The 14457-nt window shown below is 39.6% G+C and overlaps 1 protein-coding gene across 5 annotated transcripts in view; it reads right to left on the bottom strand.

Annotated features, from left to right (window-relative positions):
• Window positions 1-8653, bottom strand: part of scn1lab (sodium channel, voltage-gated, type I like, alpha b) — a 45011-nt gene extending 36358 nt beyond the window's left edge. For 4 of the 5 annotated variants that reach the window (XM_038716688.1, XM_038716705.1, XM_038716670.1 and 1 more), the window contains exons 1-4: window positions 8248-8653; window positions 1969-2288; window positions 677-795; window positions 291-380 (exon numbers count right to left, since the gene is read on the bottom strand). In XM_038716688.1, coding sequence (XP_038572616.1) covers window positions 291-380; window positions 677-795; window positions 1969-2235 — 476 coding nt within the window. In that variant the 5' untranslated portion in view covers window positions 2236-2288; window positions 8248-8653. Of the gene's footprint in view, window positions 1-290; window positions 381-676; window positions 796-1968; window positions 2289-7001; window positions 7161-8247 lie in introns of those variants that run through there. The other variant, XM_038716680.1, reaches the window with a different exon arrangement.
• Window positions 8654-14457: the final 5804 nt, after the last annotated feature.

The raw sequence follows: 14457 nt of genomic DNA, 5'->3' as shown, positions 1-14457 counted from the left end.
ATACTGAAGATAACGTCTAAACAAGAGAATTATTAGGCAAGGTGTGTCTTCTCTAAGCTGATTTGAGTATGCTTATCCACGACCGGACATCAGACATGCTGTTATCTCTATATGTGTAGGTTGTGTGTGATTTCAGTGTGTGTGTAACATGTATTTGTGTGAAGAAGAAGAACAGTTGTGGTTTTTGATGAAAATTGGAATCAGGTTCAATACGGGTAAATCAATATGTCAATGTAAAACCAAAAGATAACCTGTTTTACAGACGTAAATGAGAAAAAATGGTTACTTACTCTACATTCTTGGCCCATTCTGGGGGATTACTCAGGGTCATGAAAGCACAGTTGGTCAGGATGGTGAACATGATCAACATGCTGAACATCGTAGAGACGAAGTCAAGGAACACAATGGAACATTTGTGTTTTTGAGCATAATTTTCTGTACTCATACATGCATGATGTATGACACACTAGCACATTTCCCCATGCATAAATGCGACAGTATGTATACGTGTTTCCATTCACTCAGCAGCAGTAAAGCCTGATGCATGCCTACAAAGAAAGTCTAAACCAATCATGACATTTAGTCTTCAACATCAGCACATTAAAATCCCTCTTTTCTCTGATAAACTCTTTAATCCAAATCAAGCCGTGTCCGTAGCAAACTCTGAAAAGGATATGAATGTACTAAAACTCTAATAGCTATCCTCCTTACAGGGTTGAAGGAGCTTATCATGTACAAGGCAGGATTGGCGTTGAAACGGAAGATTGTCTTCCCACGATTCAATACTATGAAGGTCTGAAAGAGAGACAGAACAAAATTCATTAAAAACTGTATCACACAAAGCCTTGTTTCATCCCTGCTCATCTTCTCTGTGTTATATTTGAGAGATGCGGCACACAGAGGAGATATAAAACAGCACTGAACAGACATTTCATGAATCCACATGTGTTATTTTGTGTCTTATAGTGTCTGCTCATCGTGCCTGCTTGATTAGTCATAACAGCAAAGAGGATTAGTATTATTAGTCATAACAGCAGAGAGGAGTAGGCTGCCCTCTCTGTTCAGCTTCTGCTCAGGGTCTGGGTTATTATAATGAAGCAGGATGAGTCTTCAGGCAGGACATGTTGGCAAAGCAGTTCAACTGGCACAACAGCTCAGATTAGCATTTAGCACCTCTGTTGGCACATGCTTTAAGGGTTCTGACTTGGCTGAGCACATGTTGTAGCTGTTGCCAGTGGTGGAAGAAATATTCAGATCCTTTAGTTAAGTAAAAGTAAAACAATGTAAGCATACTCTGTTCCAAGGTCTTAATTCAAGCTTAGAGGGATAGTTTAACATTTTGCAAAATACACTTATTCGCTTTGTTGCCGAATGTTAGATAAGAGGATCGATGCGAGCAGCCAGTTAGCTTAGCTTAGCATAACAAATGGAGCTAGGGGAAACAGTTTAGTCCAACTTTAATAAAGAGAAAAAGTGTAAAGAAGCATAAAAAAAATACTCAAGTACATTAACTCAAAAGTACAGAAGTTGAGTAATTACGTCCATGAAACACATGAATGGTAGTGACCATGATTACAAAAGACTTCGCTGCACTCTAACCTTTGATTTAAATGAATCTGCCTACACTGAAAGATAGGAAGTTAATTTATTCAGTTATCTTTCTTCAGCAAGTTGTCTTACGTGGGAGGAAATTGCTACATCTGCCCATGTGTTTCCTTAAAATAGTTTGCTAAGAGCATCTGGCAATTAACTTCAAGCTTTTGAAAAGCTTCGACTAAAAAGTACAAACCTGTAATGTATCACAATTCAGTGCTTGAGTCATACCGTAATTGAAAGCTAAATTAGTACACATAATTATGCTTTAAGGCCAGCACAGAAAAGAGCATGTCTTAAAAGAATCCATTCACATTAGTGTTAATATTTTCCTTTGATAAGTTGGACTATTGAACTGATAACCTTTAAACGGACCTTCTGATTGCTGTAGTAGGGGTCAATGTCCTCCAGAGGGGTGGACACCAAATGGGGAGGGATGTCCCCGTAGATGAAGGGGAGAGACTTCCCCGCCTCCAGGTCACTGTTGGGCTTGGGCCCATTTTCATCGTCGCTGTCGTTGCGGCGCTCCGACCGCGGTCTCCGGGCCTCCTCCTCGGCGATTCGCCTCTCGATGGCGGCCAACGACTCGGGGACGAAGGGGCAGAAGCTGTCAGGTCCGGGCGGTACAAGCAGCTGTGCCATCTTGTCATCCTGCTCCTTCAGAGGGCAGCGAGGGGCTCAGCTGGGGCAGGGAGCTGCAACGAGAAGGGAATAAGGGAGGGAAACGGGTCAGGAGTCATGGCTAGAAAATCATTGCTACATTCACTTCCTGCTGTAAGAAATCTGGAAACCCTACCTGGATAATTTAGAGAGCACATTTCTGTAAATGTGCTGTTGTGTCTGAATAAAGCCGTAAGAAACATTTACTTAAAGTGGTGGATTTTAAAACTTATTTTGTTTTAGTTGAGCATTAGAGAGATTAGAGTGATCTTCATCAGGCAAACACAACTTACATTTAATAATAATAATTTTAAAAACTATTTATATAGCACCTTTCATACAGATGGACCTTAAGTACATTAAAAATCAAAACAACAAATCAAATGTTTTCACAATTAATCATCTTTCAATGTCTCTTTGTTTATGTAACCTTGTGCTGCTGCTCTTTACTTAAATCTGTTTACATGAGACCAACATGTTAAATTGCCATCACATTCATTAAGGAGGCAAATATAATAATGCTCCAAGGTCACTTATGAGACAAGCATACAGCCACTAAGGAAATTATATAGAGGAGTAAAACATAAAGAGAGCACATATCACATTAAAATGTTTCTGAGTGACTACTACCAATTTGATCTCCTTAATGTATATCACAAGCGTGTGACTTTTCTAGTTGTATAACCGATGACTGATCACAAGAATTTAAATCAGAGCCATCATGTGGACAAATCACAAGACTAATTTATGAATCTGCTTTTATGTTGCTTTGAGTTTGGAGGCAAACCACCTGTCTGCTTAAAGGCACACTGCTTCTACACTTTGGAGGAGAACAAACATCGTGTCGTGTGTCACGCTGATGTCTGGGTAGAGTGTTTTAATGACCGAGGGGCAGGGTCACAGGTAGGGTGGAGGCTTTAGAGAGGGAATAAACAGCGGCTCTGACGTTGGTGGCAAGCCCTCAGCTGATTCACAGGGACACAGAAATAGCCAGCACCAACTGAGGTGGACAGCGTGAGAAAAAGACAAGCAAATGACTCTCTCAAGAGAACACAATCTTGCCACTTTCCACCGTTTAATGCTCCGTCTAAATCTATTTATTGCTGCATTTAGCTTCATGGAGAAAGTGGTTTCTGGATAGGCCGTGCTGTCGTTTATCGCATAATTAACTGGTGGATGGCCTCAAATTAGTAAAAAATTAACTGTTTTAGCTTTCAGCAGAAAAAATGCAGTTGACAGCAATTATTAATTTTTTTCCCCCTACACCAATCAGCACCAACACCGGATTCCCCCCTGTGGAACACCCTTCACACCCAGAAGCCCATCATGTTCCCGCAGGGAATAGAGGCAAGGCACACAAACAAGATCTTCCCAAAAAACCCTTGAGCCATTATCAGTGCATCCTCGGTGCCTCCCACTCTCTGCAGTCTCACAGTCTCATTCCTTGTGGGACAAACGTATACTGGCCCAGAAAACAGGAACCTGGGCTCTGGCTGATGTCTACTTGAGCTTTTTCCAAATGGAAATGAACGAACAGAGACCTCCTCAGCCCACCACAGCCTATTTTTCTTTGTATTTTAAAAAGCAGGGGTAGAGCAAGGGACAATTTTAAGCTATTTTGACATTCAACCCTGTGTCTCAGAAGCAAGCAACCAAGGGAAAGTCTGGAACACAGTGTCATCCGTTATCTAAATATGAGTTTTACCGGTTTTAGACTGTATGTGTCACACCTAACAATGTCACACCATACCTAAACTAATTCACAAACTCTCTTTTTACACATCTCTGCCACCAGACTTCCTTTCCTGACCACGTGGAAGTGGGAAGTCAATAAATGTGACCTCACCATCGATAACAGTGGGTGAAGTTCATTCTTGATTTCATTTAAAAAATAATCTTCTCTGAATGAAATAATGAAACATCAAGTGATATAAAAGCAGGTTGTTATCCATAGAATCCTCCAGTAAAATGTTCCCACGTATACAGCAATATTTCGCAGAGCAAAATTGACAAGAGGCCTTTTGGAAAATCCAATTTTTTGCTTTCTTACTGTCAGTTAAGAGGAAATCAATACCACTCTCATGTCTGCAGAATAAATATGAAGTCAAAGCCAGCTGCCGGTTTGCCTAGATGAGCATAAAAACTGGGAAAAGGGGGAAACAGCTAGCATGGCTCCGAACGTAAGAAAACAAAAACTCTAAAGCTCACTAATTTAAACGTTACATCTTGTTTGTTTCACTTACATAGCCAGGCTAGTTTTCATGCCCCTGCTTCCAGTATTAATGCTAAGCTAAGCTAACCACCTGCTGGCTGTAGCTTCATAACAAAGTGACAAATATGAGAGTGATATCGATCTTTTCATCTAACACTCGGAGAGATACTAAATATTCTAAAAATTCACTTTAAAGCCTAGTAACCCATTAGACGCCTGTCCCTTTTACTAGTCTGGTGTAGCTATAGTTTTGACAAATAAACATAGTTTTGACAAACGCATTAAACTCAATTAGAAGACTTGTCTGGGTTTTGTAGAAGTTCTCTGGATGTTTAAAACCTCTTAAGGGCAGCGGGTCACCTGCTTGAGCTGGTTCTTAGCTGCTTAGATCGTGCATACCAATTTAAATGTTTAAACTTTTGTCAAAATGGACATGCTATAAACCTTTTGATTGTTTAGATTCTAAAACATTCAACTGTTTAGTTCATTTTATGGAAACAATGAGCACCAGCCTAATTTATTCAGATTCACTGGCATGGTAATGAAATCAAAGGTCTTTCCTAAATATAGGCAGGATGTTGAAGTGAAGCAAATAAAAGCCCAGGCTATTCATTTAAGTTTTACGGTAAGCATATTCCAATTGATCCAAAATGTCAAACTATCCCTTGAAATTCCCCTGTGTTAGAGTTAATTTTTGATTTTAACATTTGCAACAAAAAAGATTACATACTTGTTACTACTTTTAAGCTAACACGGACGAGAAGTTTAAACATCTGTCCATGATGAGGACTGTGTCTTACGGTCCAAAGCTAGCAAAGAAGCTGGTATGAAAAAAGCGAGTATGGGGAGCTAAAATGGCTTTGTCAAAATTTGCATTACAGTTTTGCAACATAATCAAGTCTTTGAGGGGACAAATAACTAAAATTTAAAACACTATCACAAACCTTTTGTCCTAAAAACAACCATGTATTTTTATGCAATAACACGCATGACAAAACATTACATTTTAACCCTTTCTTGATGATAATCTTGGTGATATGGCTCATAAATTACGGTCATCAAAGCGAAACATCCATAATTACTGGACTGGAGACTTATTAAAAAGCCACAGTAGCCATCAAATGTGTTTCTAAGAATGCATCAGGCATAAACTGGGAATTAACTGTAGCTTCTCCCATAGGGGCATCTCATACCACAGCACATCTGCTTGTTTCCAAAAGACTGCCCCGGGACCCAGTGTTGTGATGTGTGGCCTGACAACCTGTCTAGCATGAGCTGCTGGGTGGTGGTGCTGGTGGGGTGGGGGGAAGGTTGTGAGGCCAGATCGACCACATAGGCCCAATATCCACACCCACCTCTGAGCTCAGCTATCACCGTGGTCATCCCTGGGTCGAATATAAGATGACAGACTGAAAACATGTAGGGACGGCAGACATTTCTGCACTTATGTATCCTGGCACTGAAAGGGATCACGGCATCTATGAAATCAGAAGCAATCTGGTTCACACGTAGGCAGCCTTAAGCGTTCCACATGGATACCGCGCTTTTTAAAAAATCATTCGCTATTTCAAGGGTTATCTGTGAATTTCAAGCGTTTTTTGCACACTTACATCGATGCTAAGAGATGAAAAGCCTTTGGAAAATGGAGAATAATTGATCTCAGTCTTTTTCTCTAATGGCCACAACATAAGATAACATTCACAACCTTCTAAATTATGACATGAAACCATGATGGAAGGCCTCTATCATGCTCTTGTTAGCAGTTTCCATTGTAATACAACACTCACATGTCCAAATGTGCTATTAAACTTCCTGATGCAATGTCGACAGTACTACTGTTAAAAAAAAAAGCCACCACCAGGCTTCAGAAATCTGAATTAAACAAATAAAGTGTGTATCTTTCAAAGTTACTGCCTTACTAGTACATGATGTTTCACTGTCCATGATGCTAAATGAGACAAGAAGCAACACACCAGTGACGACCTACACCCAGTGTATCAGACATTTTGTTAAACAACAAAAACAATATCTCTAGAGTGTTCTTTGGCTAGACATTTGCCCTCTGCTGGCTAAATCTACCTGAGTTACCCACATTTCATCTGAATGACTTCAATTTCAGCTGGCACGGTGTCAAAAGGGCGCTGCTGTCCATGGTGCTTAAAGAGAGAAGCGCACAGAAAACAGACAACAAATGGAAACCTACATGATACCTGAGAGGTATGTGAATGTGTTTAACTACAGTTACACAAATGTGCCTGTAATATTCATACACAGAGGCGTCTCTACAGCGAGATTATCGTCACCTTAAAGCACTTTGAGGACGTTTTTTTCATCTCCTGTGGCAGCTGGCCTAACGTTACCTCTAACAGGCTGAAGGTAACAGACATATTTCTATGGTATTTTTTTTAGGACTGCTGTATTGATTTCCTTACCAACTCAGAGCTACAGAGGCTGACATGAAAGTATGTGGATGGACGTAGCTTGCAAGGCTAATTAGAAATCAGAGAAAAAGACACAGGCTGGTGTCTGACTGTACCTTAATTGTCGCGGTTTCAAAACGAGCCGAAGGGGCCGCGGCAGCTGTCGCCATGTTGATGATGCCTCCGCGTTATCTCCATCACTTCAAAAACTGACACTTCTCGCCACATTTGCCACAGACGAGAGCTTCCCGAATCAGCCGCGACCGTCACGTCCATCCCCTCCCTGCCCCCCCCACCTCCCACCTCGCCCCAGATACACCAGCACCAGCACGACGACAAGGAACAACAAGAGAGCGACCGACCGAGGTTGAGGTTTTCAGTCGCTTCAGCGGTCATGGAAACCAGTGGTGACCAAACTGGAGTCCAGGAGGGGGGGGGGGGGCATCTGTGGCCCCTAAACTGTGGTTGAAATGGCTTCAAGCAAAACCAGGGCACCAGAGAGCTTTAAATGAACTAATTTATCCTTCTTGAACTACTTGTTTTCTCCACACTTCCATATGGCATATATTAACACACAATTAAACCCTGAAATGGGGTTAAAATCTTGGGACGTAAAGAAATGGGACCTAAAGACTATAAGCGTAGCCTCACTGATGTGCAAAGGCTCACAAGTCCTACCATGAATGGGTCTGAATGAGTCTGGGCGTGTCCTTGCCAGATGTGTCTGTTGCTTGCAATCAATCCCCTATACAGAGAGCAACTGGTTTACCAAAAATAGCAATAGACCTTTGTTGTTGTTTTTTTCTGCTTACATATGAAACATCTTTAAATGTCGGTCCTTCTCGCGTCACATGTTACGAATAGGGAGCATTTTCACACCAAATAGGCCCGAAGATATGTGGACTATAGGCTATTGCCCTCCCAGCACGTCTGGACTTGCTTATTTGAAGCCTATTTTGTTTGTCACGACAACGAGGCTATATGCTACATTTTATTTGAATTAATGTGCACCTCATGCTCAGACAGTCCATAACTGGGCTATAATAAGGCAATTAAAAAACACCCTCTGTCAAATGGTAGACTACGTGAACTGAAGACTAAATTTCTGCATAATTAAATAAATCTTTTGCATGGAAAAATAGACTATATAAGGATGCGGTTCTATAGGCTTATTAAAGATAAAGATAAAGATAAAACATAGGCCTATTTCAAAATCCTCATAGCTGAGGTTGTTGCAAATGACATCATATTGATTAAGTTCTATTGTCTCGGCAAAGAAATAACATCCGAATAACCTTGTGAAAGTAAACTGTCACGGCTAAAGAGGCTGAGAGACCCTTCTACAAAGATATGGATACTCACCACCATTACGGTGCCCAGCAGGTGGGGACCCTGAAGGTAGATCCCATATCCGAAAGAATAATCCTCTATTTAAGCGGATAGCTTGTCAACTTGAGGTTTAAACGCTTGTCTCCTTTTGTGAATTCCCGTTCGAGGGTTGATGGATTATCATTTAATAAGCGCTCCTTTGATTTTTTTTTTTTTTTTTTTTTTAGCCGTCCTTGCTTGCCACAGAGAAATCAATCCGCGCTTCCGGTTGGTTAGGCTTCGCAGACTGGGAATGAATGTCCTTAAAGCTGTGACTGTCACAAGATGGCCTGAAAATATCAAAGTCACAAGTGAAGGAGAGCAACCTGTTGTTAGAAGACAACGTAAAATGACATGAATTTGTTTTTTTAAGGAGGCTACAAGGCAAAGGATAAAGTAATACTTTATTTTTCTTTGTTTTATTTTGGTAGCTGTCTATTTATGACAGCCTTAAGGTTATCATTCTTCTTATTTGCCATGAAACATTGTTTTTAATTCATTGTTAAGTAAAAGTTGCCTCATTTCTAATAAATCAATATTACACAACACACACACAAAACACTTTTCAATTGTTTTCAGCAAATATGAAATACTGGCAACAAAACTTGAGGTAGGTGCGCAGCACAACAATCCTGATAATAGGCTACTGTCTATTTTAGAAGATGAATGTAATATATTTGTCTTTACTGATTCCAAGACCACATAGTTTATTAAGATGTTGCATATTTGTTCCACGCCACATCTATCGTCATTGATCTGATATTGGTGGGGTCAGAGGGTTGGAGGCTGCAGTTACAGATTCTTTTTTTAACGCGAAAGGTGAAATGTATAAACTTATAATGATTTTGCAGACAGAGGTGGAGACCAACGTGTCAGGAAGCTGGCACGTGCGTGCTAACGTGGAGACCTCACTGGGTGACAGACATCAGTGTACTGGACTCCCTCTGCATGTTTCTTGAAAATGCATGCCATCTGCTGGACACTTGGTAAAATTACATCCAAACACGGTTACATAACGCCTATATTACAAAATAAAGTTGTTTCTCTTTTGTAGCCTAGTTAGTAGTTAAATGGAGCTCCTTTGAAACTATCATAGTCACAGTAGTTTGTTGGAAGCACCAAGGTGTACAAACTATAACCTGTGATATATGGGAACACATAACAACACATTAAACAACTTTAATGCTAAAACTTAAATTTCATAATATATGGTTTGCATGGAAGTATTGATTTTGGAAATACAAAACAGTGTAAACTTCATCCCATCAAAGAGTCACAATCAGTAGGTGGACACACCCAAATTAAGCTCCATGTAGCATGTCACTCTCACATGGGTGCACGCAGTTTCACTTCACCGTGTGAACATAACTGAAAACGCCTAATCTTGTTTTGCTAATGCATAGTGAATTTCTATTGTTTATCTTCTTTTTTATATATTAGAAATCCATGTCTTACGACAGCCAATGGTATAATTTCCAAAGGTGATGGGGGACTTGTCACCCTAACATTCAAATTAAAATTTGTATCCTATTTTAACAGTTTCAGGTTGATTTACTTGTTAAAATCTCTCTTAACATAGTCCTCTGACTGTCCAGCAGCCCAAATCCACATGAGAGCAGATAATAGCTGATCAAAGCCCTGGTACTCTCATCTGAGTTGTCTTCTTTGAAGTGCTCACAGCATTATTAAGCTTTGTGAGTGTGATGCGTCAGGCACTTGGTGGACTTCTCCCCTCTCTGAGTTTTGCCTCTTACATCATACCCCTCCAATCAGATTGTCTGACACTCCTCACAGAGTCACAGCCAGCAGAGGTGGACAGACCCTCCATGTGGCATGTTACTCTCACATGGGTGCACGCACTTTCACTTCACTATGTGAACATAACTGAAAACTCCTTTAAACACACTTTTACAAGCATGCCTTGTGATGTCTGACATTCTGATTGGGGGAGCTTGGGGTAAGTGGCAAGGCAAAAAAAAGTTCAACAAGCGCTTGACGCCACTCATGAATCTTTATTGCTGTGACCACATAGTAGAAGGCATGAACACAGGTTGACACAAAGACCCGTAGACGCACTCAGGACAAAAAATATATAATTTACAGCCAATGCAGAAAAAGACTACAAATATGTTTCAGTTTTTGCATTCGTTATATATTTAATAGTTATCATATTATTTTTTGGTTAAACATGCAAATACAGTATTATCAAACTTAATAATCTACTAGTAAAACTAAATATGCAGTAATTGTCACAGTTAATGCACTAATAATACAGACATTTACTAAAGTATACTACTACTATTTAGGCCACATTTCTAATTCTTGAAAACCAGATTCTATATGTTTTATAGGTTAATATAAGTGTCTTTAATCAATGTTTTTTTATTGAATTCATCTACATCTATGACAGTTATACAAAGCATTTTAGCAAATTGGTCCTTGTAATTGTATAGCAGCAAATTAAACCTTCAAACACACAGTGGTTTTGACAGTCAACACAGATCGTACACACTTGATTTAATGTGTGTATACAACACGCCTAACTCTGTGAGGACATCACTTAAACGTATAAAACAGATCAACGAATAGCAGAATTCAAAATAGTGCTAAGAGCTCATGGAGAGCTTCCATATATACAGTTTCCCTGGTGTTTCCAAAGCTGAGTTCACAGTTTTCCCTCTTTCCTTTCAGCTCCCTGTGACTTTGCTGCATGTTTCATTAGGAGCATAGTGATGAATTTGGAACCCCGTGTTCAAACATTGGGCTCTCAGAGTTAGGCTTCGATTTGGCTTTGTCGCTTTAAATAACACTCCAAATTAGCCTTCTGCTGCTAGCTGTGCCCCAGTTAGATGCCTGTGTTACAGTAAATCTGTAAAACAGAGAAAACAAAGACAGTTCATGAGTTTGTGTACTCACAGAGATGGACTTGCATACATGTGCACACATTTTAAGACTGACAAACAGAAAATACTGTAGGTCAAGTGGTACACATTCTGTACACTGCTAGATGAAAACTTCCTGTGTTTACATTTATCTATTCAAGAATAGAGTTTACATGAGCCTACACATGAATGTTAACAATGGATGCTGTGTATTGTAGGAAATCATATTGTTGCCATTAAGATTTCCTTTGAAAAGAAAAATAAAGCTTGTCAGTATCACGCCACTTATTTCAGTCACACATAGCTGCTCCACGGTGGAAATGATGCTATAGGCCTGAGCTAAATCTATCTCTGTCGTGAAGTGGATACATTTAAGATGGTAAAATGGAAACAAAATGACAGCTTAACACCTTGTACCTGTTTATCTCCCAGTAGAGTTAAAGCTCTGCAGTGCAATATATACTGTATATATGTGTGTTAGTGTGTGTCCGGGCCGTCTTCCATTTCACAACATGAAAAGTGATGAAACTGAAAGACAGACTGGGTAGTGTGACTAACAAGCTTGCTGTTCATCTGTTAGTCATCAAAAGGAGTTAATGCAGCCAGCTAATGTACAGTGGAGGCCCATTGAGACTCCACTGACAGACTTCACAATGAGATTACAAGATTACAGTCAGTGTGGACATGTGTTCCCTGTGCTTAATTTGATTAAAACTCCCACTTAACTGCTCACCTACTGTATGCAGATCAATCTAGAGATTTACATGATACCACTGCATTCTGCCTCAAAGCTAAGATTTATTTAAGTTTCTGTAATTTATTAGTGTGTAACAAAATTAAATCAAATTGTATTTTCTCTGCAAGGAAGGTTCGACTAATCACACGTTATCTAGAAATATAAATCAAAGCTGTAGCTACAGTCCCATAATTACTCTACCCTACCTACAAGTGAGTAAAAATAGACCAGAATGATACTCCACATGTCAATAAAAGGAAACCACAGACTTGAAGGTGGCGGGGGGTCACCTTTTGGAAAGACCTTTCTTTCTTTCAGAGATGCAAAGATTAGGCCACCTTCACTGCCAATTAATCTGAAGTTATGTAACGCAATAATCTAACAAGACTAAGAGCCAAATTACCGGCTGTCTGAGGCTGTTCTGTGAGGCTGGGACTGCTAGTGTAAGCAGGCTCTCGTGCTCACAGTGACAACATGCTGATGTTTAGCAGGTCAAATGTTTACCACCCCATCTTAGTTTAGCGTGTTAGCATGTTAACACTTGCTAATTGGTGCTAAACTAAAAAAAATACAACTGAGGCAAAGGGCCGATGTCCTTTGCAGGTATTTGGTCATAATTCAAACAAGTAAGATTTTAAGATGATGATGGCGCTGAATAAGGCATTAGTGTGGCTAAAAATAGAAACACCTAGAATACATGAAACTGAAATAGCTCTCACTGTGGATGCTGGAACCTTTCCTGTGCAGCATATAAACAAACAGCAACAAGCAATAGGTTTAAATGTACATGAAATGTGTTTTATAAAATATAAATTTATAGATTTCTTACTCACTGTATTAAATCGACTCTGATAACTAATATTGTTGTCTAGTGTCTACTTGTAGTTGTAATTGTTGTTGTCACCAGTAATTTTCACTGATACAAACTTCTCAGACACTTTTATTTGAATACATTATGGATATATTATCAATTCACAATTACAAGAATTTTTTTTTTGTCCAACAGTCTTGAAATCCCTTAAATTTTTATTGCGACCCATTGTGGGGGCCTTAACCCCCAGGTTGGGAACCCCTAGTATTAAAGAGTTATTTTTGGTCTCACCCGTCCTTCAACTTGCCTCGTCTATTTCTGCTCAGTTAAGTCATTTGCCACATTTCCCTGAAGACTTTAACATCCCTGAGAGGACTGTCATGAACTTGTTTCATTCAGCTGGTTTATACTGTACAAAGTGGGGTGGAGAGGGAACTAGTGACAGAGATAGCTGAGCAGGTGCAAACAGTGGGATTTTCCAGTGCAGCAAAAACAGTCTTGTGCAAAACTGAAAGCCCAATATTGTGGCTGCATTTAATTCTGGACTGCTTTCAGGGGAGATGCTGGTAGTTCTTTAATTGTTGATTTGTTGACGTAGATGTGCTGAAATTGCTTATTTTTATGTGGGCATAAGAAAAACACCACAAGACAAGATACACAAATACAGAACAACACTGCTTGAAAAAGCTCAGCGTGTCTACACGCTATAATACAATGACTATAGCTGATCAGCAGTAATTTTGCCAGACCCTATAGAGAGGATCAGTAGCTTATGTGGATTAGAGGCCTTTTTACAAATTGACTGGTATACTCCATTTTACCATTGATGTTAGGGAATATCTTTAGCACACACACAAACACAGACATGCAAAGTGATGTCACGACTGGGCAGGGCCTGTGGGTGCAGCAGGTTAGTCTGCTATACAGGGATTACAGTGGAAAGAACCCTCTCTTCCTCAACCTCTCTCCTCCTACCACTTAATAATACAGAAGATAAATTTCAAAGAAAATGGGAGGAATCTGCTGATGCAGGTGAGTGTAAAAGGCTATGGATGTTTAGAGAATTGATTAGGTGTTTCGAGATGTGGTAGCATGGAGAGACAGCCTTTTAAAGGCACTAATCCCTCTTACTGGAGAAACCGTGTAAGCTTATTTACTGCTTGAACAACATGGCTGAACACAGACAGTAGGCTATTAATCTAATAGATTTCAACCATACAGCAGGCTCTGTTTGTCAGAGAAAATAGCACTGAAGTTGATTTGGCTCATTCTGTCAATACACCAGTGATCACAGTGTTAATATAGGCTACTGTAATTTTAGAAGAAATTATTCAATTATTTAGCCTCAAACTTGTATTTAGCAGAACTGGCAGGGATAAGTACAGAAACATATTGGCTACATACATGTAAAAAGTGAGGCTATGGTTTAGTATAAATATATAAACAAGAAAGTAAATTAATACCTAAATAATGAATAATTTCTGTTTTGTAAATACAGGCCTAACAAATGTCAAATGTTTTATATTTGTTTATTATTTTTAAATGTAGCTGGGACAAAATGTTAACTATTTGTGAACATATGTAAATCAACAAGAAACTACATGATGTAATCTTAAATTTAAATTTAGCGCTGAACCCGCCCAACCACCTCTTTACACGTGTTGATGAACAGAATACACACAGCTGTTTTGTTGGCACGCTCCGGTGAACTCGTAGCTTAAAATACACGGAGGGCGTTGACTATTTAATCAAACAGTGTTAAGAGGGGTTGTTCC

The sequence above is a fragment of the Micropterus salmoides genome, unplaced genomic scaffold, assembly GCF_014851395.1.
Source record: "Micropterus salmoides isolate LMB-PRFRI ecotype aquatic unplaced genomic scaffold, ASM1485139v1 Ms_hic_scaffold_1, whole genome shotgun sequence".
Lineage (NCBI taxonomy): Eukaryota > Metazoa > Chordata > Actinopteri > Centrarchiformes > Centrarchidae > Micropterus > Micropterus salmoides.
Note: the sequence above shows the minus strand (reverse complement) of the source record. Positions and strands in the feature narration are given on the sequence as shown.